This window comes from Mercenaria mercenaria, chromosome 17 (assembly GCF_021730395.1).
Source record: "Mercenaria mercenaria strain notata chromosome 17, MADL_Memer_1, whole genome shotgun sequence".
Lineage (NCBI taxonomy): Eukaryota > Metazoa > Mollusca > Bivalvia > Venerida > Veneridae > Mercenaria > Mercenaria mercenaria.
In genome coordinates, this window is record NC_069377.1 from 68,036,977 (window position 1) to 68,061,483 (window position 24,507).

Consider the following 24,507-nt stretch of genomic DNA (forward strand, 5'->3'; position numbering starts at 1 on the left):
TTATTACAATGCCATTTATTGCCTGGCACTGACCTTTGGTATGTACTGTAAAATCATTTCTATTCAATAACCTTTGCCCTGCTGAATTTCTAAAATGGACTAGTCTATCTTTCAGTTTGGGAAGTACCATTTATTATTTGGAGTGTTGTTCACTGAAAATTTACTGACTGAATAGTGAACAGTGCACTGGTCACAAAGGTAGAATCTTTGCCATCAGCAGGCAAAGGGTTAAGGGGACTTAATGTGCATTGATAATTGATTACAAGGTTGTTCTGATGCATAAAATCATACTACATCTAAAAAGTAAAGTTTTCCTTAATTTTATTCTGCAAAAATATATTTCCCCTTGAAAAAGCAGTTTTGGCCAGAACTACAATATCTTAATTTCCTTAATATCAAATGTTTTCACAATATATTGTACAAGATATTCACTAACCAGCAGTGCTGATGAGTAATATCACAAATATTTTCCTCTACTTGACATATATCACACAACAGTGCTGGGTAAAATGTTTGATATGTTGGATCATTAAAAGTACACACATGTTAAGCTTTTAAATGTGTAATAATATTTATGCTTTCCATATATAGCTTACACAAAGTTTTACATATTTACATAATGCAATAAACAGACATCTACAGCTGTTGTTAGTAGTTTTGTATACTGCAGAACCATCCCTTGCCACTAGTGAACTTTGATATCCTTACCTTAGGTGGTCCAGTGGTAACATGCTCGACTGTCAATCCAGAGGTCTTGGGTTTGAATCCTGGTCCAGGCACTGGAAATGTCTGGGATATTGTAGAGTGTCTCCCATCCAGCTATAAGAGGCCAGTTCTGGTTCTTCACAAGAAAGAGGGCTGTGCCTGTGTCAGTGTAGCCTGGGAAGCCGTTGATAATATTTGTGCTTTGTCAAAAGAAATCATACCCAATATCTATGCACTAAAGATATCACTTAATTTCCGCTAATTAGTGTTAATTGGCATTCGAGTTTCTGATATTATCAACACCTGGGGAAATCTGAAGGAGTTTCCTTGTAACTACTGATTATCGATTTTCTATAATTAGCCTAATTAACATGTAATCATATTTGCGTTTGTTTGAATCGAAAACGAGGCAATGCTACCAAAATTTCGGCAATTTTCGTAGATCACCAGGTCTGCATTAATTTAACGTCTTGATAGCTATGATGCAAATTTAAGTTTATACTGACATATTTAAAAGTTGTTACAACTTGCTGGAAAAGCTATGGGAGGTACAAACTGGTATTTGTCTATGGTCCGGAATTGTTCGGAAACCTTCGGAAGTACACGATTCCGATCTCTTTTTTCCGTGATAATTCCGTTTCTATTTTTAGCCATGGATTATTGCTTTCAGAAGTTATCGTTCTTTATTAAACACCCGCATATTTCGGGTGTAATATAGGTGGCGCTGCAGACGGAAAACAGGTTTCCCCAGGCTGTCAATTTGCAGGTAGAAAAAAAGTAAGAAATTATCGGACTGGATTCCCAGGCTAGTGTCAGTGATCTACACAAGGTACATTAAAGAATCAGGCTGTCTTACTCAGATACATCCGTATCTAAAATTTATCTTTCCTGGTAGCTTTGTCAAGCTCTGCCCCTCTGATCAGATCTCTCTGTATCTGCACAAGGGTGAATCTGGTGCCCTCAAGTGCCTGCCTTTTGTCTGTATACATGCATGCTTATCATAAAAAGGGTGCTATATAAATATGGTATAATATGACAAAGTTATATTTTCATTTCACTTTTATTTTGCAATTTGAGTCGACAGTACTGTTCATGTTCCGTAAGATGGAAGTCTGATGTCAATCACTTGATCCAACATCTTCATTTTTAGCTCCACTATTCGGAGAATAGGGGTACTATTCTACTTACCCCAGCGTCTTTGTCAGCATCAGCGTGAGCTTTCTTGGTTAAAAGTTTTTCAGCAACCTTTGTTTTTCTTTGTTACTATTTCTTATATCTTACTGTAACTTCACATTAACATTGTTCAGCATGCAAACAGAGTATGTACAGGGGCTGGGCCCATTATACCCAAGGTCAAGGTCACCAAGGTGTTATACTTCGGTTATTTTTTAGGTTAAAGTTTTTTGGTAACCTTTGTTTTTCTGTCATATCTTTGTTACTATTCCTTATATCTTACTGTAACTTCACTTAAACATTGTCCAGCATACAAACAAAGTATATGCAGGGGCTGGGCCCATTATACCCAAGGTCAAGATCACCAAGGTGTTATACTTGGGTTATTTTTAAGGTTAAAGTTTTTCGGCAACATTTGTTTTTGTCATATCTTTTTTACTATTGCTTATATCTTACTGTAACTTCACATAAAAAATTGTCTAGCATACAAACAAAATATGTGCAGGGGCTTGGCCCATTGTACCCAATTTTTGGCAATCTTTGCATTCTGGATATAACAAGTACAATATAAGATAATGACTTGAAACTTAAAATGTATCTTTATCATCATCATCTGCTATAATAACAAGAGGGTCATGATGACCCTGGATCGCTCACCTGGGTTATATGAGCTACATGTTTCAAATGTCAAACTGATGCTAAAATATTAAGAAAGTAGGTCAGTAGGTCACATTCATGGTTACTGGAAGTCAGTTTTAAGATCGGTGTGCAAAACTGTACATGTCATCCAAATTTCAAGGCTGTGTCTTAGAAAACAAGAAAGTAGGTCAGTAGGTCACATTCATGGTCACTGAAAGTCAGTTTTAAGATCGGTGTGCTAAACTGTACATGTCTGTACATGTCATCCAAATTTCAAGGCTGTATCTTAAAAAACAAGAAAGTAGGTCAGTAGGTCACATTCATGGTCACTGAAAGTCAATTTTAAGATCGGAGTGCACAACTGTACATGTCATCCAAATTTCAAGGCTGTATCTTAAAAAACATTAAAAATAGGTCAAGGTCACAGTCAGGTGACCCTTTATCACTTGGGGTCATCAGGTAATTATAATTAAACAGTCTAGGAAATATGATCTGATAATTTTTTGAAGTATTTTTTCCTATATAACTTATGTAACATTTGACCCCCAGGGCAGGCCCTCTTTTCACCCCAGGGGCATAATTCGAACAATCTTGTTAGAGATCAACTAGGCAATGATACATACAGAATATCAAAGGCCTAGACCTTGAACTTTCAAACAAGAAGATTTTTAAAGTTTTTTCCTATATAAGTCTATGTAAAACTTGGGACTCCCTGGGTGGGGCCTGTTTTCAACTCAGGGGGACATAATTTGAATAATCCTGGTAGAGGACCACTAGGCAATGCAACATACCAATATCAACAGCCTAGGCCTTGCAGTTTCAGATAAGAAGATTTTAAAAGTTTTTTCCTGTATAAGTCTATGTAAAACTAGGGACCCCCGGGGCAGGGCCTCTTTTCACTCCAGAGTAATAATTCCAACAATCTTGGTAGAGGACCACAAGGCAATGCTACATACCAAATATCAAAGGCCTAGGTCGTGTGGTTTCAAACAGGAAGATTTTTAAAGTTTTTTCCAATACAAGTCTATATAAACCATGTGACCCCCGGGGCGGGGCCATATTTGACCCTAGGGGGATTATTTGAACAATCTTGGTAGAGGACCACTAGATGATGCTACATACAAAATATCAAAGCCATAGGCCCTGTGATTTTGGACAAGAAGATTTTGGAAGTTTTCCCTATATAAGTTTATGTAAACCATGTGACTGTCAGGGCGGGGCCATATTTGATCCTAGGGGGATAATTTTAACAATCTTGGTAGAGGACCTCTAGATGATGCTAAGTACCAAATATTAAAGCCCTAGGTCCTGTGGTTTTGGACAAGAAGATTTTTAAAAATTTTCGTTTTGGTTGCCATGGCAACCAGAGTTCTGCATGGATTTCAATTCTTTGGGCAATTTTGAAAGAGGGCCACCCAAGGATCATTCCTGTGAAGTTTGGTGTAAATCTTCCCAGTGGTTTTGAAGATTTTTTTAGAAATTGTTGACACATGATGCACAATGCACATAGAGAAATTTAGTAACACTCATAGACAGTCATGTTTTAATTAAACAAATCAACATGATTGAAGGAATTTGTAACAGAGTCATCCAAGGAACATTGCTGTCAAATTATTTTGACAAAGCAACAGTTTGGCAGTTCAGTGTTTTCCATATAGCAAAATAGGGGAAAACTTAGCCCAATGCCTTGGTGGCCCCACCCCTAGAACATTGCTTTCATATTATTTTGAAATTGAACCAGCTGTCTGAAAGTACATATATTCGGTCACTGTGACCTAGTGGTTAAGGCGTCCGCCTCGGGATCTTGTGGGACTCGTTCCGAAAAGGCCGGTTCATGAGCCACGAGCTAGTTAAATGAATGGTTACCGACTTCTATCTGCCTGGCATAATGGTAGAAGTTGGGAGGTAATTGGTACGCACAATAAAGGTGTCTCATAAGCCAAATTGGCTGGCCCTTTCATTAGGAGTGACACTATAATAAACAAGACCTTTACCTTTTTATAGCCAATGGAGGTTGCGGTTAAACTCTGTATTAAATGAAACAAACTCTCTACGTTACAATACATCGTAAGTGACGTCTAACGTCACGCATAAGTTGGCGTATAAATAACGTCAATGCTATTTCCGACATAGCCAAATAGGAAAAACTAGCCCCAGCCCCTGATGGCCATGTTTTTAATGAAACAGAATAATGTGAAGGAATTTTGTAGAGGGTCAGTTTAGGAACAATGCTGTCAAATTATTTAGAAATTGAAACAGCAGTTTCAGAGAAGATTTTTAAAGTTTTCCATACACCCACATTGGGACCCTTGTGAAAAAGTTCTAAAAAAAACGGAATGTTTTAATGGAATTTGGTGCAGGGTCACCCAAGGAACATTGCTATAAAATTATTATCAAATCAGACCAGCAGTTTCAGAGATTTTAAAACTTTCCAAAAAGCCATATAGAGAAACCAGCCCCACCTACCTGCAGCCACGTTTCTTAACAGAAGGAATTTGGTACAGGGTTACACAATGAAGGTTGCTGTTAAATAATTTTGAAATTGAACTAGTAGTTTGAGAGCAAAATATTTTCAAAACTCCCCCCACTTCTGGCAGCCGTGATTTTTAATCAAACAGAATAATATGAAGGAATTTGGTACAAGATCACAAAAGGAACATTTCTGTGAAATTATTTTTTTTTTAAAATCAGGCTAGCAGTTTCTTAGAAGAAGCATTTTCAAAGTTTTCCTTTCAGTTGCAATGGCAGCCAGTATTCGGCCAGCTTGGCTAAGACTTGAAGGAGTCTACAAGGAGACCACCTAAGGAACATTCCTGCAAAGTTTGAAATTAGTGGTTTAGGAGATGTTCTGTAAAAAAATTGTGGATGACAAACAGCTAATGATACTTAAAGCTCACATCGAGCATTTTGTGTTTATATGAGCTAAAAAGACCTTTAAGGGAACTAAATAATGCAAGCAGAACATGCAAACACTTTACATACCAATCAGTGCTGTCCAGTTACACAATAAACTTGAAGTTAAGGAGATGCAGGGATAATACTTTGTGGCAAGACTGAATATTTATGAAGACACCAATTATCAAAAATCAAAGGGCCATAACTCTATAGGTAAACTGATTTAACTGTATAATACACATTAACTAGGCCTGTTACTGATTATTATTTCTAAAGTTGCCATGTGACCTATATTATATTTGAGTGATTCTTATCCCTGCTGATCATTTCAAAGTTCTGTTAAAATCCTAACAATATGAAAGGACTAGTTTGGACATATTTAAAAACAAGAAGCTGTGTTCAATAAACGCTTGATGCCCCCAGTGGCATCCTTGTCGATAGATTTTGCACCAAAGTCCAAAACGAGGTCAAGGTCAAGGTCAAACTGAGGTCAGGTGATGTTTGAAGATGAAGAATGGTCACAGCTTACATCTGTATTAGTATCAATTCATTCTTGTAAGGAGTATTGATGCTAGACGATACGGTCTCATTTGGTTAACCAAGAGATGGCCCATATAAAGCAACCTAAGTCCAAAATGAGGTCAAGGTCAAACTGAGGTCAGGTGATGTCTGAAGATGAGGAATGGTCACAGGTTACATCTGCATAAGTATCAAGTCATTCTAGTAAGGGGTATTGACGCTAGACGAAACGGTCCCATTTGGTTAACCTCGTATGGATGGACTAACGGACAGGACAATCACTACAAGCCTCCCGCATCAGTAGATGCTGGGGGCATAAAAATACATAAAAGGGGTTATAACTTAAAAAGAATCCAGTCAGAAAATGCTGTCACTGTGCTTATAGCATTTCACATGGTCAATGCATAATCTGACCAGTGGTTTAAGTGATGTGGGGACAAGATTTTATGACATCCTATATATCTTCCAGACATGACTTTTTTCATGCCCTGCACCAATTAGAGTCACTACTTACAGCCCTTGTTAAGTGCATGAAAAAGGTGTTACTGTGCGAATACTATGGCTCGAGTATCAGAATGGTATCTACAACTCTTAACAAGAGGCTAGGGAATAACAGAAGAATGATTTGTTTTTTTCACCAAAGATTAGTTAACATAACATTCGCTACGATCAATGTAGGTCTACATTAATTTCTTCTTCCTGTATTTAACCCTTACTTTACAGACTACTATGCAGTACATATGTGAATGTACAAGTACTGTGGCTGAATATATCATACATATGTGAATGCACCAGTACTGTGGCTGGATATATCGTACATATCTGAATGCACCAGTACTGTGGCTGAATATATCGTACATATGTGAATGCACCAGTACTGTGGCTGGATATATCATACATATCTGAATGCACCAGTACTGAATATATCAAGACATCATGCATAACCTATTCTTTAATGATTAACTGTAAACTTGTAACTTGACCATTTGTAGCTTTGTCATTCTTGTGTGTGCATGCATGCTCATGGTGTGGATGTGTACGCACACATACAGATGTAGGTATACATAGTTGATAAATGTAGCTCATTTTAAATGCAAAACCACGGTGTGTATGACAATTGCCAGAATTACATAACTTCTGTTGATTTCTTGTGTCAGCGAGACAATATTAATGCATCTGGCACAAGTTACTGCACTTTAACTCGGCTCAAAATATTTGTTTTAAAAAGCCTCGTGCTCAGTTTGAGTTATTGCAAAGGTAAACATCTTAATGTGAAGATCTTGGAAAGATTTATCTTAAAACTAGACAACAGTGACAATATCTGTGAACACTTGAACCTTCTGTTCTATCTCAATGAAATGACAAAGAGAAATTTTTCATTTTATTCATAAACAATCTTTTTCCAATGTCTATCATACAAATGTGGCATAGCATGTGAAGGGAAAAAAACTACCAACAAAAGACTTGCAACAAAGTAATAATTATATCTTACACCGTTCAAAACTTGTTGGACCCAGAAAAACTGCAAATATATTTTCAGTTCCTAAAATTACTGCAGAAATTAAATTTCTACATGATTTTAAGTTCCTTAGAAAAATCTTAGTGGTTGGAGTATCATACTTGTACGGATAGGCATAGCTTGTATGGGTACATATTTTGTCATAATAAAGTGCCTATTTCAATGCCTTGACTCACTCTTTGAGTTTAAGCACCATATCACAATATATGAATACAGGCTTTCATGTTTAATTTCAGGCAGTTTCTGGGATGTCAAAATTCAAAACATTGCAATTTTACATTCAAAATGTACAGGTAATCCCTTTTATCCTAAATATGAGAGGAGCAGTAGCTCATATATAGAGATTTACTACAATTATGGGTACCCATATTAAAGTTGAATTCTCTCTTTTTATGGATAAAAGTATTCAGTAACTGACAACCAAACTGGAAAATTGGTCTGAATGTACAAAGATCTTGATGATTAGGCCAGTTATGTAAAAATAATTTACTCAAACCATGCGAAACAAACTTATTTCCACATGTAACTATATGTACCATCATTCACTGCAAGTCCTCTACCAAAATCATGTATGGTTTCTGAATGTGGGTCAAACTGAAATAACATTAATGTCAGATTTATCTTAATAGTTTTCATGGTAAGTTTCTAAATTGTAACTGTAAAAATCTGAGAAAACTAATGAAAACCAATGTGTAATATTTCTTACAAGTTTGGGTTTGGGAAATGTTGTTTAAAGATAAAACAATAATAAGTCAAACCTCAGTCCATCAAAAAAAACTGCTAAACCAAAGCGTTCGAATGACAGTAACCTACAACATTTGCTATATGATGTGGTGTCCTTTTACTGAAATGATCTGACATTCATATATAAATGCATAAAAATTCCCCCTCTCCTCAGTCCTATATGAAACCCTCTTGTACACTAGAGAATTCAAAGAAATGACTAACTGTGAAATCAGTAATCCAGGGGGACTTGTTTTGGGTTTTGCTGATTCAGCATGCAAAATTAAATATTATCAAACAGAAATCTTCCCTTTAATTTTACTTTAAAAATGTGCTCTCCACAATTTCATGTCCCGTGTAATAAAAGCAGTAATCTGGGTCAAAAACACAATGTCTATGACAATGAAATGAATGATACACAGTACATCAAAATGCCCATATGCAGTCTGCACAGATTTACCGACTTTGTCAACCACACTCAGCACAAAGCTTTATGTACAAAATGCATCCGTCAGTGAAATAAAGCACAGACCGCTGTTTCAAAGCATCCGTAATCTTATCCAGAAAGCACCATTATTTTTTTTTCAAGTTTTACTGTATAAGCAGTTGTTACACATAAGTACATCATGATTACTAACAAGCATAAAAAGATAATCTTTGTCTCAAAATGCAAAATCAAGCACTTTATCCACTTTACTGCGTAAGCAAATGAAATGTAAAAATGCACTTTTCTGGCACTTGGTGTTTCCCTGACCATCTTGATAGAAAGGCAAAATGCGAGACATTGTAAAGTTTCACTGTTTACTGGTATACAAGACGCAGATCTTACCAGCATCTAAATGTACTTCTACAAGTCTAAAGACACTGTTATTACACAATTATCAAAATGCAGAATACTTATCATCTACACCCAGTACAGCTGCTCATGTTGGAGTATATTATATTCAGTTCTTGCATGTAGAAGTTAAAAATGTAATCAAAATATTTTACATGGTATCTGTACATCACACTCAGCTCGTTTCTATTTACATATCAAAACCTTCTTTCTTTCCAACCTGGAACATTATTCATTTTATAAATGAAAATAATATATACAGTCAAACAAATTTATAAATCCATGCTTGGTTGAGCCAATTAATGATCTCTATTTACAGGTTAAAAACCAGTGTATCAAACTGAATCAAATATAAAACTAGCAGTCAATAAAGACAGGTTTTCTCTGTTCAAAAGTGTCTTTTAACACAGGTGTGACAGTACAAAAATACGTTGGGGGAACTGTTGCTGATTTTGTCCGTGACCTTAAACTGTAGAAGTAAGCATTAATATCATATGAAGCAAACAAATTTTTCTTTTTCACAAATTTACACACTGTATTTCCTATACAGTTCAATGATTGTTATTATTTCTAATTCACAACTCATCTTGGTGTTTTTGTTTTAAACTTGACATTCGTATCATACTGTCAAAAACTCACTGTCACACTCCTAGTTGAAACAAATAGCACTTTTTTCCTGCACCATTAATATCTTTACAAATATTTTTCTATATCTCATGGTTCTCTTATCTCATACTGTCCTGAGATTTTCTCTTTGTGTTTAATGGAAACCACATCAAACTTAATGCGAGTCTGTGTCAATTATTTATAAAAATGTTGCTTTCATTTCCAGCAGGTTTTATACATCACATCACAAATGGAAGAATGGCGGGAGGATAAACAGCTCATCGGTTATTAAAATCTCCCGTATTGAGTCTCGGTCGAGGGCGGTCTCCAAAGATGTATCGATTGTCATCCGTAATACTTTGTTGAGCCAATGCTTGCATACTGGCAGCAATCTGATCAGGCTCTGATGGCGTCAACTACAATGAAAATAGTTGATTTTTTTTTCAGTTTTTACTTTCTGCTATTGATTGCATCATGGTTATCTGACAGAGTGAATAACTGTTGGTACAGGAAATATTTCTACAAATGTCATTAAATCATCATCAAGTTTTGGGTTCTCTTCAAAATGGGCAAATATATCAAAAGCAAACAGACCTATACATTTTATTTCCAGATATGATAAAATAAGACAACATAAAACTGTAAAGTCTCATAAAAATCTACTTTTTTGTTTCGTTTCTTTTACTGTGTGCAAAATGTCATCAATCTTTTTATTTTCCAACAGACTCCAATTTTGAAAACTTGCTCCAGGTATATATATTTTTTTTCAAACCTGTGAAGCAGAAGTTCAAGCAACAGAGCCAATGTTTTTATTGTTTTGAAGAAAAATGTTGATGCAGACGTGCAGTCTTATCTTGATCATCCCAGAAATTTTGAAACCATGGGCCATTTAACAATAATATGTATTCAAAGCAAAATGTAGAGGTGATTTTTGCAAGCAAAACTAAACATTAGATAAGACTTACATCCTCTGATTCGTCGAGGAAGTCAGTTCGGTGTTGCCGGTTCCAGGCTGGCACAGAAACTGGTACCGAGGAGGAATACATCATTTCTGGTTTCGATCTCGTCCTTGGCAGCTCGGTAACAAATGATTCTGTGACAAAAAACAAATTCTAGAAAGCATATCTTACTTAATTACCACTGTTCCTTCAGTCTAACTTTTCAAGAGTAATCAACAAGATCTTATATTTTTATGTGAAGTTTAATGGTTTATAAGAATGCCCATCTCAACACAGATAAGCAAAATTTATAAACACAAACTGTAAGAGGAGAAAGCTCACTCAACTATTTTGACGTTGGTTAGTTATACAGTGGAGTCCGCTTATTTGCATACCCAATTTGTCAAAGCAAAATATGCGAATAACCGGGCTATTCGTTTATCCGAATATACGTATATGGCATCTGTTTCGGTATGCTTCGGCTGCTCTAGGAGCAATGGTTATTACTTTGAATCAATACGGCAACATTAATTGGAAAATGTGTGGAGTGATTAATCATACCTGTGTAACTATGTTTTAAACAAATAAAGTTGTAAACGACAATATTTTTTATTTACCACTGACTGGAATTTACCCGCGAATCGTACAGATATCAAAACGCCATGCCGGTAATTTTCCATTCCACGAGCACGTGCGACCTATCGTAATGCCTAACTTACAACGCCGTTACTTTTGTTTATCGACACGTATACAAAAAATGCGCGTCACGCATTCATTTTTTTATTTTATCGCTTCAGATTTTCAACACCGATTGAGAAGTAATATAGTTTGAATTCTATAATGATTTAAAAAACGTTTTAACAGAAATGTTGGCAAAATTCTATAAAAACGGTCGAATTTTCATAAAATTACTTGCAAAATTTCAAACAGCGCGATCCTAAATACTTATTACTTTCTAAAAGTAAATAGATGATACAAATTATGGGCATAAAATTCAGACTTTTGACCAGAAAGTACAAAAAACAGAATAGAAAAATCTTAAATAATGAAAAGGCAGCAGCAATTTAAAAATATGAAGTAAAACGATTTTTGCACAGATTTCTGTTACGCGACCTCGTGTACGTACATAGAAAATGCGGTTAAAAAACAAAAACAATAATGTTGTTGCGTATTTTTAATAACTTTTGACTGAATCTTTGTACATATATTTTTTGACACGACACTTTATAATAAGATAATCTTTTCAAACCATAATGTAATTTCCTTGAGGGCAAATAGGTCACAGGGGTAAGAAATCCGCTATTATAGTTTGACACGTTTACCTGTCAGTTTATATGGGATATTGCACATTCGCTTTAACAAATTAAAAAGAATTTGTTTGTTATTGATTGTTACGACACTAGATCTACTTCTCAGCACTTAAGAACCGAGGCGGTACGATCAAACAGTGATGTGCAACATGGCGCGAAAACATGACGTAATGCCACGAAAATCTCGGGGAAACTATACAGCTTTGACCTCCACTTCTAATGTCACGCACCAATTGTCACCTAGGCGATGTGAAACAGCTGATCGGCTAGAGTAATTCACAGTAAATTTTCGGCATCTTTTGATCATTTTTATCGCTGTTTGCGACCAAATTAGTGGACTTTTAGCCAAATGTTTTATGCAATTAAGCGGGACGGATTAAAAAATCAATGCAATTATGCGAAATACTTTAAAGGTAATTATATAGGGATCGATCGGTGCTTCAAGTTCGTATGCGAATATCCGGGATATGCGATTAACCGATATGCAATTAAGTGGAACGTACTGTATAAGGTATATCAGAGGAAATAGGTATCACTAGAGTAATTTATATCTGTTCGTCAGAGGAAACAAAGACTTTCATGTGCGAAGTTTGTAAACTGACAAGGTGAAATTAAATAAGCCTATTTCTTTATAGAAAAGTACATTGGATGTGGGGCAGATGTGATGTGGGTGATAACGCAGAACAACTGCTGCAAGTTTGAATCAATTCTATTAAGTTGGCTTGGAAAAAAAGCAGCCAAACTTGAATCTGGAATGCTAAGTACAGACAGCATAATTCCTGAAATATTGGTGCAAGAGTTATGGATCTGTAGGTGATGATGCGAAAGAACTGTTTCCGGTTAAATCAAATCTGTTACATAACAAAGTGGAAGTGCAACAAAACTGTAACCTGAAATTCTATGTAAAAAGGGGACATAATCTGGGATTTGTTTCACTACATAACAGAGACTTATATTCTGATACTTCACAATTCCAAAATGACCTCTTCACAACAGAACTAGATGTGTGTCCATAGAACACAGGTGTCCCCTCTCTCCTGTCATTGTAAATGGTTTCATGACTAGGTGAAATGTTTTTTAAGATATATGCAACATAAACTTTTAAGCACTTTATGTGTATTTTTCACTAAGTCAAGGGCCTTAACTCTTGTTTGGACAAGTGAAATCCCTAAGAGAACATCACGTGCAAAACTTCACATACTATATAACAATTCTGTAATGTTTATTGACTCTAAATCAAATACTTTTTGAAATACATGCGACACAAACCTGTATGCCATTTATGCATATTTTTTACTTAATCAAGTAACAGAAATGCCAAACAAAACTCCATGTGCACAACTTCACATGCTGAATAATGTTTGTATTATGTTTCATGACCCTAGGTCAAATACGACATGAACTTTTACGTCCTTTTATGCCGTAACTCTAGTCAGGCAGAATGAAATCTCTAACAAAACCCTAGAAGCACAACTTCACTTGCTGAATAATATTCCTGTAATGTTTCATAATCCTAGATCAAATACTTCTGAGATACATTTGACACAAACTTTTTGGCCCTTTTTATGCGTATTTTTTATTAAGTCAGGGGCCATAAATGTGTAAGATCCCAATCAAAACACCAGGTCCATAACTTCACATGCTGGATAAAAATCTTGTGAGGTTTGTTGACTCTGGTCCAAAACCTTCTTGAGATATTAACAACACAAATTTGGACAGACAGGTGGATAAGGGCAATTCTAAGAGATACAAGAGCTGTCCGTAAGACAGCGCGCTCGACTTTTCTCAGTGCTTGACTCTGAATGAGAGCTTTGCCAGTAAAAAAAATTCCAAGTTAAAAAGGGACATAATTCTGTCAAAATTCAAATCAGAGTTGTGGGAATTATTTTGTCTCCTGGTGTAGACTTTGATAGAAAATAACTATTTTGAGTTTCAAGTCAAAAGCTTTAATAGTAACAGAGATATTTGACTTTATCAAAATTAAAAAAAATAATTCTAAGTTAAAAAGGGGCATAATTCTGTCAAAATTCAAATCAGAGTTATGGGAATTGTGTCTTCTGGTGTAGACTTTGATAGTAAATAACTATTTTGAGTTTCAAGTCAAAAGCTTTAATAGTAACAGAGAGATTTGACTTTATCAAAAATTTTAACAAAAAATTCTAAGTTAAAAAGGGGCATAATTCTGTCAAAATTCAAATCAGAGTTATGGGGATTGTTTCTCCTAGTGTATACTTTGGTGGTAAATAAGTATTTTAAGTTTCAAGTCAATAGCTTTGACAGTAACAGAGATATTTGACTTTATCAAAAACTTTAACCAAAAATTCTAAGTTAAAAAGGGGCATAATTCTGTCAAAATTCAAATCAGAGTTATGGGGATTGTTTCTCCTGGTGTAGACTTTGATAGTTAATACCTATTTTAAGTTTCAAGTCAATAGCTTTGATAGTAACAGAGATATTTGACTTTATCAAAAACTTTAACCAATGGTTATGCCGAAGCCGACGCGGGTGCAATAGCTCAACATTTTCTTCGAAAAGTCGAGCTAAAAATGGAAGTGCATCAATTTGGACATGGATACTAAGTGAGAAAGATAGCTCTCCATAAATATCGTATAATTGAGCTTTAAAGGATTACTTTTCCTAAAATCAACAGGACTGTATTTTTATAAAACTGAAATGATCACACAATTAGAAGCTTTAACAATCTGTAAACTACTTATATTGTACAAACCATCATCTTCATTCTCATCTGAGGAAGAATCCTGATAGAAGGGTTCCTCACTTTCCATCCCATCAAATGAAAACAGTGCTGAAATTTAAAATACAACTGCAAAGAAAATGTTCCTTACAAGACTACACCAAGACTCTTCTATTATAAATGCCTAGAAACCAAGGTAAAAGGTTCTAAAACTTTGAAAACCACTCCCCAGCATATGATTGGTTGTTTCTCAGTACAAATTTGATACGGACCAATGACATGGCTGCATTCTGAGAATTGTCTTCAAGCTAAAATTCATACTTGAAGAAGAACATACTCTTTTTCTATGCTGATGAATTATTATGTACTTTAAATTGAGAGAAGGAACAGCGATTTCTACAAGCAAAGTGTTATATATGTACTGTTATGAAACTCCCCTTTCATGCTTTCAGATGATCGTCTAATTCCATAGAGTTGTAAGTAAATGATAATACTTGTCCTAAACTGAATCTTAACTAAGCAGATTAGGTGACCATTAAATGTGGCAATTACTGGAACAGAAAGTGATCAGTTTTGAATGTTAATGATAGGTGACCAATAAAATGCTGACATTTGGCAAAATCAGATTTTAAGTACAGTAGTAATTAACAAGAGGGTAGTGTTATTTCTAGAGCGACGCAGCGGGGCGCCCCGCCCTGCCCTTTTTAACTGCCACCACGCTGCCCTTATAATGTATCCCGCCCTTTATCCTGTAGACATGCCTCGCTGATTTTTTATCAGTAAATTAGGTCACGGCGAGTGCACACAGGTAACGAGAATCAATGAGGTGTTATGATTAATTGATAAAGTATTGATTATGTGTACTGTCAAGCGCCAATTAATAAATTATCCGTAAGCAGCCAGCTGATTACCGAGCACGTGAAAAGCGCCCTGTAAAATTTCTTCATGCAAGCTTTAAATTAAACCATTGTTTAGTATAATAAGAATATATCTTTGCAGTCTAATCCTACCTTCATTTTTACTAGAAAATCCACAAATTTTAATGAATTTCGAAAGCAAAAATAAGTTAAAGATATCCGTTCACGATTCTAATTACACCCGATGTCATATACAAACAACAACAACAACAACATGCAAATTTTCAATTATTCCGTCAAAAAAGCTGAATATCACAGTTATTTTTTATGATAAGTAACATCATAATTTGAGGAATTATCTCTGGTTTACCTTTGTGAGCAAAAACCACTTTCACATGTCATTCCGAAAGTGTACCAGTATCCGGATAGTACATTTTGGATACATTTTTTACAAACTTTTATAGCACTTTTGTGTTAATGAAATATTGATGAAAGACCTAATTAATATGACATAAATTTTGATACATATTAGTTTACAATGTGACCTGAAACTGACCTTTTTATTATGTTGTAACATGATCTTGGCTTCAAGCTTACTAGACACATATAACATATAAAAACCCTCCACTATATCATAATTATCCATATGAATAAGCTGACATCCTTGATAACATTTTTTGAGAAAAAAGCTTCAATGAATGGTTTGACAAAAAATATAAGGTAATGTTAAACCCTTTGTAAACTCTGTTACTGGTTTTGGGAACATATCTTTTACCACTTTTATTCTGTGATTTAAAAGTATGTGCACAAAAATCATAAGTCTAATAAATACATAACTATAAACATCTAGAAATGTAACTACTGCTGTGGTAACCTTCCAGTTTAAAACGGCAATATGCCCCTTTTTGGCAGCACCCTGCCCCTTTTAGACAGCACCCTGCCCTTTTTGAGCTCTAGAAATAACACTAAGAGGGTCATGATGACCCTGGATCGCTCACCTGAGAAATATGAGCTACATGTTTCAAATGTCAAATTGATGATTTTTAGAAATTTTTTGGAAGATTTTCCGAGGTGTACAAGCAAGTTACCCCTGGGGCGGGCCAATTTTACCCCGGGGGTCATGATTTGAACAAATTTTGTAGAAGTCTACTAGGCAATGCTACATGTCAAATATCTAAGATCTAGGCCTTCTGGTTTAGTTTTAGCAAATTTATAAAGATTTTCCTATGTAAAATCAAGCGACCCCTGGGGTGGGGTCAATTTTGACCCCGGGGGTCATGATTTGAACAAATTTTGTAGAGGTCCACTAGGCAATGCTACATGTCAAATATCTAAGCTCTAGGCCTTCTGGTTTATTTTTAGAAAATTTTTGAAGATTTTCCTATATAAAATCAAGTGACACTTGGGGCGGGGCCAATTTTACCCTGGGGGTCAAGGTTTGAACAAAGTTTGTAGAAGTCTACTAGGCAATGTTACATATCAAATATCTAAGACATAGGCCTTCTGGTTTAATTTTAGCAAATTTATGAAGATTTCCCTATGTACAATCAAGTAACCCCTGGGGCTGAGTCAATTTGACCCTGGGGGGGTCAAGATTTGAACAAATTTTGTAGAGGTCCACTAGGCAAATATCTAAGCTCTAGGCCTTCTGGATTATTTTAAGACAATTTTGAAGATTTTTCTATGTACAATCAAGTAACCCCCTGGGGCGGGGTCAATTTGACCCCAGGGATCATGATTTGAGTAAATTTGTAGAGGTCCACTAGGCAATGCTACATGTCAAATATCTAAGCTCTAGGCCTTCTGGCTTATATTAAGAATATTTTTGAAGATTTTCCTATGTAAAATCAAGTGACCCCTGGGGCGGGGTCAATTTTGACCCTGGGGATCATGATTAGAACAAATTTTGTAGAGGTCCACTAGGCAATGCTACATGTCAAATATCTAAGCTCTAGGCCTTCTGGTTTATTTTTTTTTAAAAATTGAAGATTTTCCTATAGAAATCTATGTAAAATCAAGTGACCCCTGGGGCGGGGTCAATTTTGACCCTGGGGTCATGATTTGAACAACTTTAGTAGAGGTCCACTAGGCAATGCTACATGTCAAATATCTAAGCTTTAGGGCTTCTGGTTTTCGAGAAGACTTTTAAGATTTTCCTATGTAAAATCAAGTGACCCCTGGAGCGGGGTCAATTTTGACCCCGGGGTCATGATTTGAATAAATTTGGTAGAGGTCCACTAGGCAATGCTTCACACCAAATATCTAAGCTCTAGGGCTTCTGGTTTTTGAGAAGAAGATTTTAAAGTTTTTCCTTTCGGTTGCCATGGCAACCAGAGTTCTGTATGGAATTCAATTCTTTGAACAGTTTTTGTAGAGCTTCACCCAAGGAACATTCCTTTGAAGTTTGGATGAAATTGGCCTAGCGGTTTATGAGGAGATGTCGTTTAAAGTAAAAGTTTACGGACAACGGACAAAGAACGCCGGACAGTGAGTGATCCTAATAGCTCACCCTGAGCCTTTGGCTCTGGTGAGCTAATAAACATGAAACAAAACAATTTGTAATAAAGAAACTATCGTACGATCATCTGGATCTTTTTCCATCATGGGAGGTAATGACTTCACACGGCTCACTGTTTTCTGAAAGCATAAACAAGGTTATTGTCATAATTAATTTTCATAGTTAAAATAACTGCCATTACTGTCTTTCAAATGTATTACTTTTACATTTGTTTTGATGTTAAATGATATTTTTTTCACTAGTTCAGGATATTAGAAGTACTGGTACAAGATCAATAAAATACTTGTAAACACTAGAAAAACCAAATGTTTATCCCTATAAGTTATCAGGGATGAGACTGTTCTTAGAACAAAACAAGAATGGCAACCAGTCACAATATACACCAGTCACAGCAAATTACTTTTCAATTTTTAAAGTACACTACTTATAATATTGAGCAGATCAGCTGTCAATTTTCTCGCTTTTGACTAATTCAAGGGCCATAACTACACTATAACAGACTGGTCATTAAAGACTATCAACCTGGTGATCAAACTTGGCCCAGATAATATAGAGGATATTTGATGATGAAATTTTATTTCATTGAGTGAGCTTTGAGAATAGTATTTGATATTTTTCACTGTGAAATTATCAAATATATTTTTCACTTATATCTCAGTATTTCACCGGAAAGCATAAAATAAATGTCTGTAAATTTTCTGATTAAGTTTAAGTCATTAAAAGTGGAAACTTGTCAGTTTTTTTAAAATTTAAGTCATTCGAGAATGATAACTCAAGGAGAGACGGAATGAATCCAGCTGGTTATCAAACTTGTTTGAGATATTATGCCATTAAACACTAACACAGATTAGTGAACACTGGATACAAACTACTCAAGTAAGAGGTGGGCACCGTCAATTTTCACGAATTTCATAATTCAAGGGCCATAACTCCAGATTAGCTGTTTATCAAACTTATCCCAGGTGCCTATAAACATTGTGACAAGTTAATTTGACATTAGAAAGAACTACCCAAGTTAGAGAGCAAACATTTTTTGTAGATGCCGGTCTCCAGATACAGGCGTTCACAAGATATGTCCCATTTCTCAAGCTTATTTCCAAAATGCAAAATCATGCCCCTATCTATATATAGGTCAGTTTGTAGATGTTGCCACAAGGATTGTCAAGTTAGAGTATGAACTAAATCAGGCCATTAATGTGGGCTGTACTCAATCTGGTACCTCAGATAGACAGACCGGCACTAGCTATTAAATGAACAATGGGCATAAAAAAGAGGCAATCTTAAAAATCTGAAATACCCCTACAACTTTTAAACAAAATTCTAATGTTAAAACATACCTGGCCAAATCTGTAAAGTTTTATTTCAAATTCTTGTTCCATAAAGGGGAAAACAGCAGAAAGAGAAAATCAAAGCCCTGTGTATGTAGATTTACACAGTAACGCACATACACACAGGTCTAGTTACCTTTTTAGCTGGTGATTTTCTTGCTTCTGTTAATCTCTTTGAAGAATCTGAAGAGAAATTAAACATTTTGTGTTATTACAATAATGCACTTCAAATCAGTTTCTTTTATGTGTTTAACATCATATTTCAACAGTATTCCAGTTTATACAGCAGTCAGTTACTCAATTCTGTGTTCCTGGATTCCTAATCAATATTAATGTATTTTCTGCAAGTAACTGACAACTTTCCCACAACCAAGGTAGAGAATGAATGACCTAAGACACACTCACCACGGAGAACGTATCCTTCACCAAGTTTTCATTAGAAGTCTTGTGACCTTGCCTATTGAACTAACTGGGTGGGCTCCATTCAAAATTAAGACATATATTTGATGTAATGTATGACAAATAACTAGATTTCCCTAATATATGCAGATTTTAGCATATAATTCATAGTTCTTTATATAGCCTAGCTTTCTGTAGGAAATTTAATTTTTCACTGTCTGAGGTGAACAGCAAACAAGAGCTGTCCGTAAGACAGCCAAGCTCGACTATTCGAAATATTGTCACAGATGCAGGAAATTGTTACCCAAAATGTTAAATATCAAAAGAGTTTTAAGTTCGAAAGCGGACATAATTTGACCAAAATACATATCAGAGTTATGGGACTTGTTGCTATCAACTAGTTTTATAACCCCGAAGAAACATGTTAGGTTTCAATTCAATATCTGCATTAGTTTTGGAGATAGTAACTTGCATGTAAACTTTAACCAGAATTTTCTAAGTCCAAAAGGGGGCATAATTTGTTCAAAATACATGTTAAGAGTTATGGAACTTGACCTAGTGAGGCTGGTAACTGACCTAGAAAAGGAATAAATAAGATTCAAAGCTATATGCCTTTTGGTAATAGCTGTATGTACTTGCACGCAAAACTTTAACCAGAATTTTCTAAGTCCAAAAGGGGGCATAACTTGCCCAAAATACAAGTCAGAGTTATGGGACTTGATTCTATCAACTAGTTTTATAACCTGAAGACACATGTGAAGTTTCAATTTAATATCTGTATTAGTTTTCGAGATAGTAACTTGCATGTAAAACTTTAACCAGGATTTTCTAAGTCCAAAAGGGGGCATAATTTGCCCAAAATACATGTCAGAGTTATGGGACTTGACCCAGTGAGGTAGGTAATTTATCTACAAAAAGAAAAAATAAGTTTCAAATCTATATGCCTTTTAGTAATAGCTGTATGTACTTGCACACAAAACTTTAACCAGAATTTTCTAAGTCCAAAAGGGGGCATAATTTGGCCAAAATGAAGGTCAGAGTTATGGGACTTGGTGCTATCAACTAGTTTTATAACCCCGAAGACACATGTGAAGTTTCAATTCAATATCTGCATTAGTTTTGGAGATAGTAACTTGCATGTAAAACTTTAACCAGGATTTTCTAAGTCCAAAAGGGGGCATAATTTGCCCAAAATACATGTCAGAGTTATGGGACTTGACCCAGTGAGGTAGGTAATTTATGTACAAAAAGAAAAAAGTTTCAAATCTATATGCCTTTTAGTAATAGCTGTATGTACTTGCACGCAAAACTTTAACCAGAATTTTCTAAGTCCAAAAGGGGGCATAATTTGGCCAAAATGAAGGTCAGAGTTATGGGACTTGGTGCTATCAACTAGTTTTATAACCCCGAAGACACATGTGAAGTTTCAATTCAATATCTGCATTAGTTTTGGAGATAGTAACTTGCATGTAAAACTTTAACCAAAATTTTCTAAGTCCAAAAGGGGGCATAATTTGCTCAAAATACATGTTAGAGTTATGGGACTTGACCCAGTGAGGTTGGTAATTGACCTAGAAAAAGAATAAATAAGTTTCAAAGCTATATGCCTTTAAATGATAGCTGTATGTACTTGCATGCAAAAACTTAACCAAGGTGTGATGCCGACGCCGACGCCAGGGTGAGTAGAATAGCTAGACTATTCTTCGAATAGTCGAGCTAAAAAGATACCTAGCAGTTTGTATACACCTACCTTTTCTTTGTGTCTCTTCTGTATTGTTAGTCTCAAACTGTGCAGATGTCAACAACAGACTGCAAATGAAAATAAAATTTCACAATCAATAGCAAATCCCCAAACTAGCATGGATTGTACATAAGTTAAAATAACATAATACGCAGTAAGAAATAACATGTAAGAAGTGTAAAATGCAATATGTAGGCAAAACTAGCCAGCAAGTTTCAAGACGCATGAATAAACATCGTTTTGATATTACAAGTTTTATCGATCCTGCATTTTCTAGTCATGTAGCGACTCATTTTAATTAAAATGGTCATAGCTTAAATGACTTTAGATTTATGCCTATTGATGTTATCCATGATGATATGAGGAGGCTTCTAAAGGAAACTTACTGGATTCACAAACTAGATACTATTTTTCGAAAAGGAATGAATTCAAAAGTTATGTATAATTTTTCATAAGTCTCTTCACTTCATAGTGTTTTCTGTTATGTAACACAAACTGTGGTTTTCTTAATGTCAGTTAGTACTGTTTTTGCTGGTATTTTCTTTTTTTGTCTAAAACACAATTTACCCAGTGATTTCGTATCTTTGTGATCCTGTACTTACTGTTATTATGATTATTAACATTATTATTTTAAATAATGTCTATAATCTTACTTTGTATTAAGTATAACCACTTTTAATTTTAATTTTTGTCATAATATACTTTAAACAGTACTTTAGATACACATTTGTGTAAACATTATGTAGCCTATTGTACATTGTAATTTTTACGCCAAAATGTTTGTAACGTAACGTCATCTTTTATGACGTCATATATTCATGACGTTGTTTATTTCATATCATATTTGTTTACTTCCTGAAGAAGACTAATAAAAATAGTCGAAACGTTGAATGAAAATGGAGTTAGCTTTGTAATTCTCCTGTTCTCTGGATAATACGCAGTAAGAAATACATGGAACTGCATAACAAGCTCTGCATCAACATAAACATGTAAAGTCTGCCCTAAGTTAGCTCAAAGTCAGGGAACAATAGGCCACGAGTTGTCAAACCTGAAAGCATACATTCTTGGTGGTGAAACAGATTGTCATTTGTCAGAAGTTGTAAATTTAAGACTGGCTTTATTGATAAACCATATCAAAAAAGTCACAATTTGGAATGTATGGCAACATAAAGATACTTTTGCAACTGGAACTCTAAACCAGATCTGGTGAGATATATACATTTTTCTTTCACTATATGCTATATCAAAGCAAATATATACTTCATATCAAAATCTGTGTTCATGTAGATACTCTATTGTTTTTCACATGAAGGCTTAAGTCTGAACAAGAACTCAATTCTGTCGATTTCTCATGTGCAACAGTGACATTTTCTGGAACAAGGATTATATCTGATCATTTCTTTCATGTACAACAATGACAATATCAGGAACAAGGATTATATCTGATCATTTCTTTCATGTACAACAATGACAATATCAGGAACAAGGATTATATCTGATCATTTCTTTCATGTACAACAATGACAATATCAGGAACAAGGATTATATCTGATCATTTTTGTGGAGTTTTCATGTACAACAATGACATTATCAGGAACAAGGATTATACCTGATCATTTGCTTCTTCTCCTCTTTCAGTTTTGTCTGCAATCCTTGGAAAGCTTCTCTCTGGGCCTCTTCAAATGCTCTGTAAAAAGGTGAGACTGATACAATAACTGTAAATAAACTTTTATATGAAACACCATAATTATTCCGTAACATATGTTTGGGGTATTTTTCTCTTTGTAACGTTTTTCTCGTATTGCTGCCAGTACACCTATCCAGTATGCAGATGCTAAATCTATGCATCATTTCTCTTCTAACCTAGAACATTAATCTACATGTACTACAAAATGTAATCACTGGTCTGCAATACTAGAAAATAGATGTCAGAATCAGAAGGCACACTTACACACACAAAACATGTAAATATTTTTGCTGAACATAAAGATAACTAGAAAATGCTTTTGTAAAAAAGCGCAGGTCTCCCCCAATGCAAAGTCCTATAGGCAAGAAGTTAATATAGGTCAGGAGCGAAAGTCAAAGAGACACTGATGGTTGGCTGCAATAGGGATCATCTACTTGGCATGTCCAGTCATCCCGTTAAATTTCAACACTCTTGGCCTAGTGGTTCTCAAGTCACTGTTCAGGCTCCTGTGACCTTGACCTTTGATCAAGTGACCTCAAAATAAGTAGGGGTCATCTACTCTGCATGTCCAATCATCCTATTAAGTTTCAACATTGTAGGTCAAGTGGTTCTCAAGTTATTTCCAAAAAAATGATTTTACATGAACAGGCCACTGTGACCTTGACCTTTAATAGACTGACCCCAAAATCAATAGGGGTCATCTACTCTGCATGTTCAATCATCCTATGAAGTTTCAACATTCTGGGTCAAGTGGTTCTCAAGTTACTGATATGAACTGGTTATCAATGTTCAGGCCTCTGTGACCCTGACCTTTAACGGAGTGACCCCAAAAACATTAGGGGTCATTTACTCTGCATGAACAATCATCCTATGAAGTTTCAACATTCTGGGTCAAGAGGTTCTCAAGTTATTGATTGGAAATGGTTTTCCATGTTCAGGCCCCTGTGGCCTTGACCTTTAACAGAGTCACCCTAAAATCGTTAGGGGTCATCTACTCTGCATGACCAATCATCCTATGAAGTTTCATCATTCTGGGTCAAGTGGTTCTCAAGTTACTGACCGAAATGGTTTTCAATGTTCAGGCCCCTGTGACCTTGACTTTTCACAGAGTGACCCCAAAATTGTTAGGGGTCATCTACTCTGCATGAGCGATCATCCTATTAAGTTTCAACATTCTGGGTCAAGTGGTTCTCAAGTTACTGACCGGAAATGGTTTTCAATGTTCAGGCCCCTGTGACCTTGACCTTTAATGGAGTGACCCCAAAATCAATAGGGGTCATCTACTTTGCATGTACAATCATCCTATGAAGTTTCAACATTCTGGGTTAAGTGGTTCTCTAGTTATTGATCGGAAATGATTTTCCATGTTCAGGCCCCTGTGACCTTGACCTTTGATGGAGTGACCCCAAAATCAATAGGG

At 35.4% G+C, this 24,507-nt stretch overlaps 1 protein-coding gene across 1 annotated transcript in view; it reads right to left on the reverse strand.

Annotated features, from left to right (window-relative positions):
- Positions 1-7,299: 7,299 nt before the first annotated feature.
- Positions 7,300-24,507, reverse strand: part of LOC123536750 (uncharacterized) — a 77,288-nt gene continuing 60,080 nt past the window's right edge. The window contains exons 7-13 of the mRNA XM_053528514.1: positions 23,010-23,087; positions 21,410-21,468; positions 19,397-19,443; positions 17,994-18,051; positions 14,591-14,668; positions 10,580-10,707; positions 7,300-10,030 (exon numbers count right to left, since the gene is read on the reverse strand). Of these exons, the coding sequence (XP_053384489.1) occupies positions 9,893-10,030; positions 10,580-10,707; positions 14,591-14,668; positions 17,994-18,051; positions 19,397-19,443; positions 21,410-21,468; positions 23,010-23,087 (586 nt within the window). The 3' untranslated portion in view covers positions 7,300-9,892. The remainder of the gene's footprint in view (positions 10,031-10,579; positions 10,708-14,590; positions 14,669-17,993; positions 18,052-19,396; positions 19,444-21,409; positions 21,469-23,009; positions 23,088-24,507) is intronic.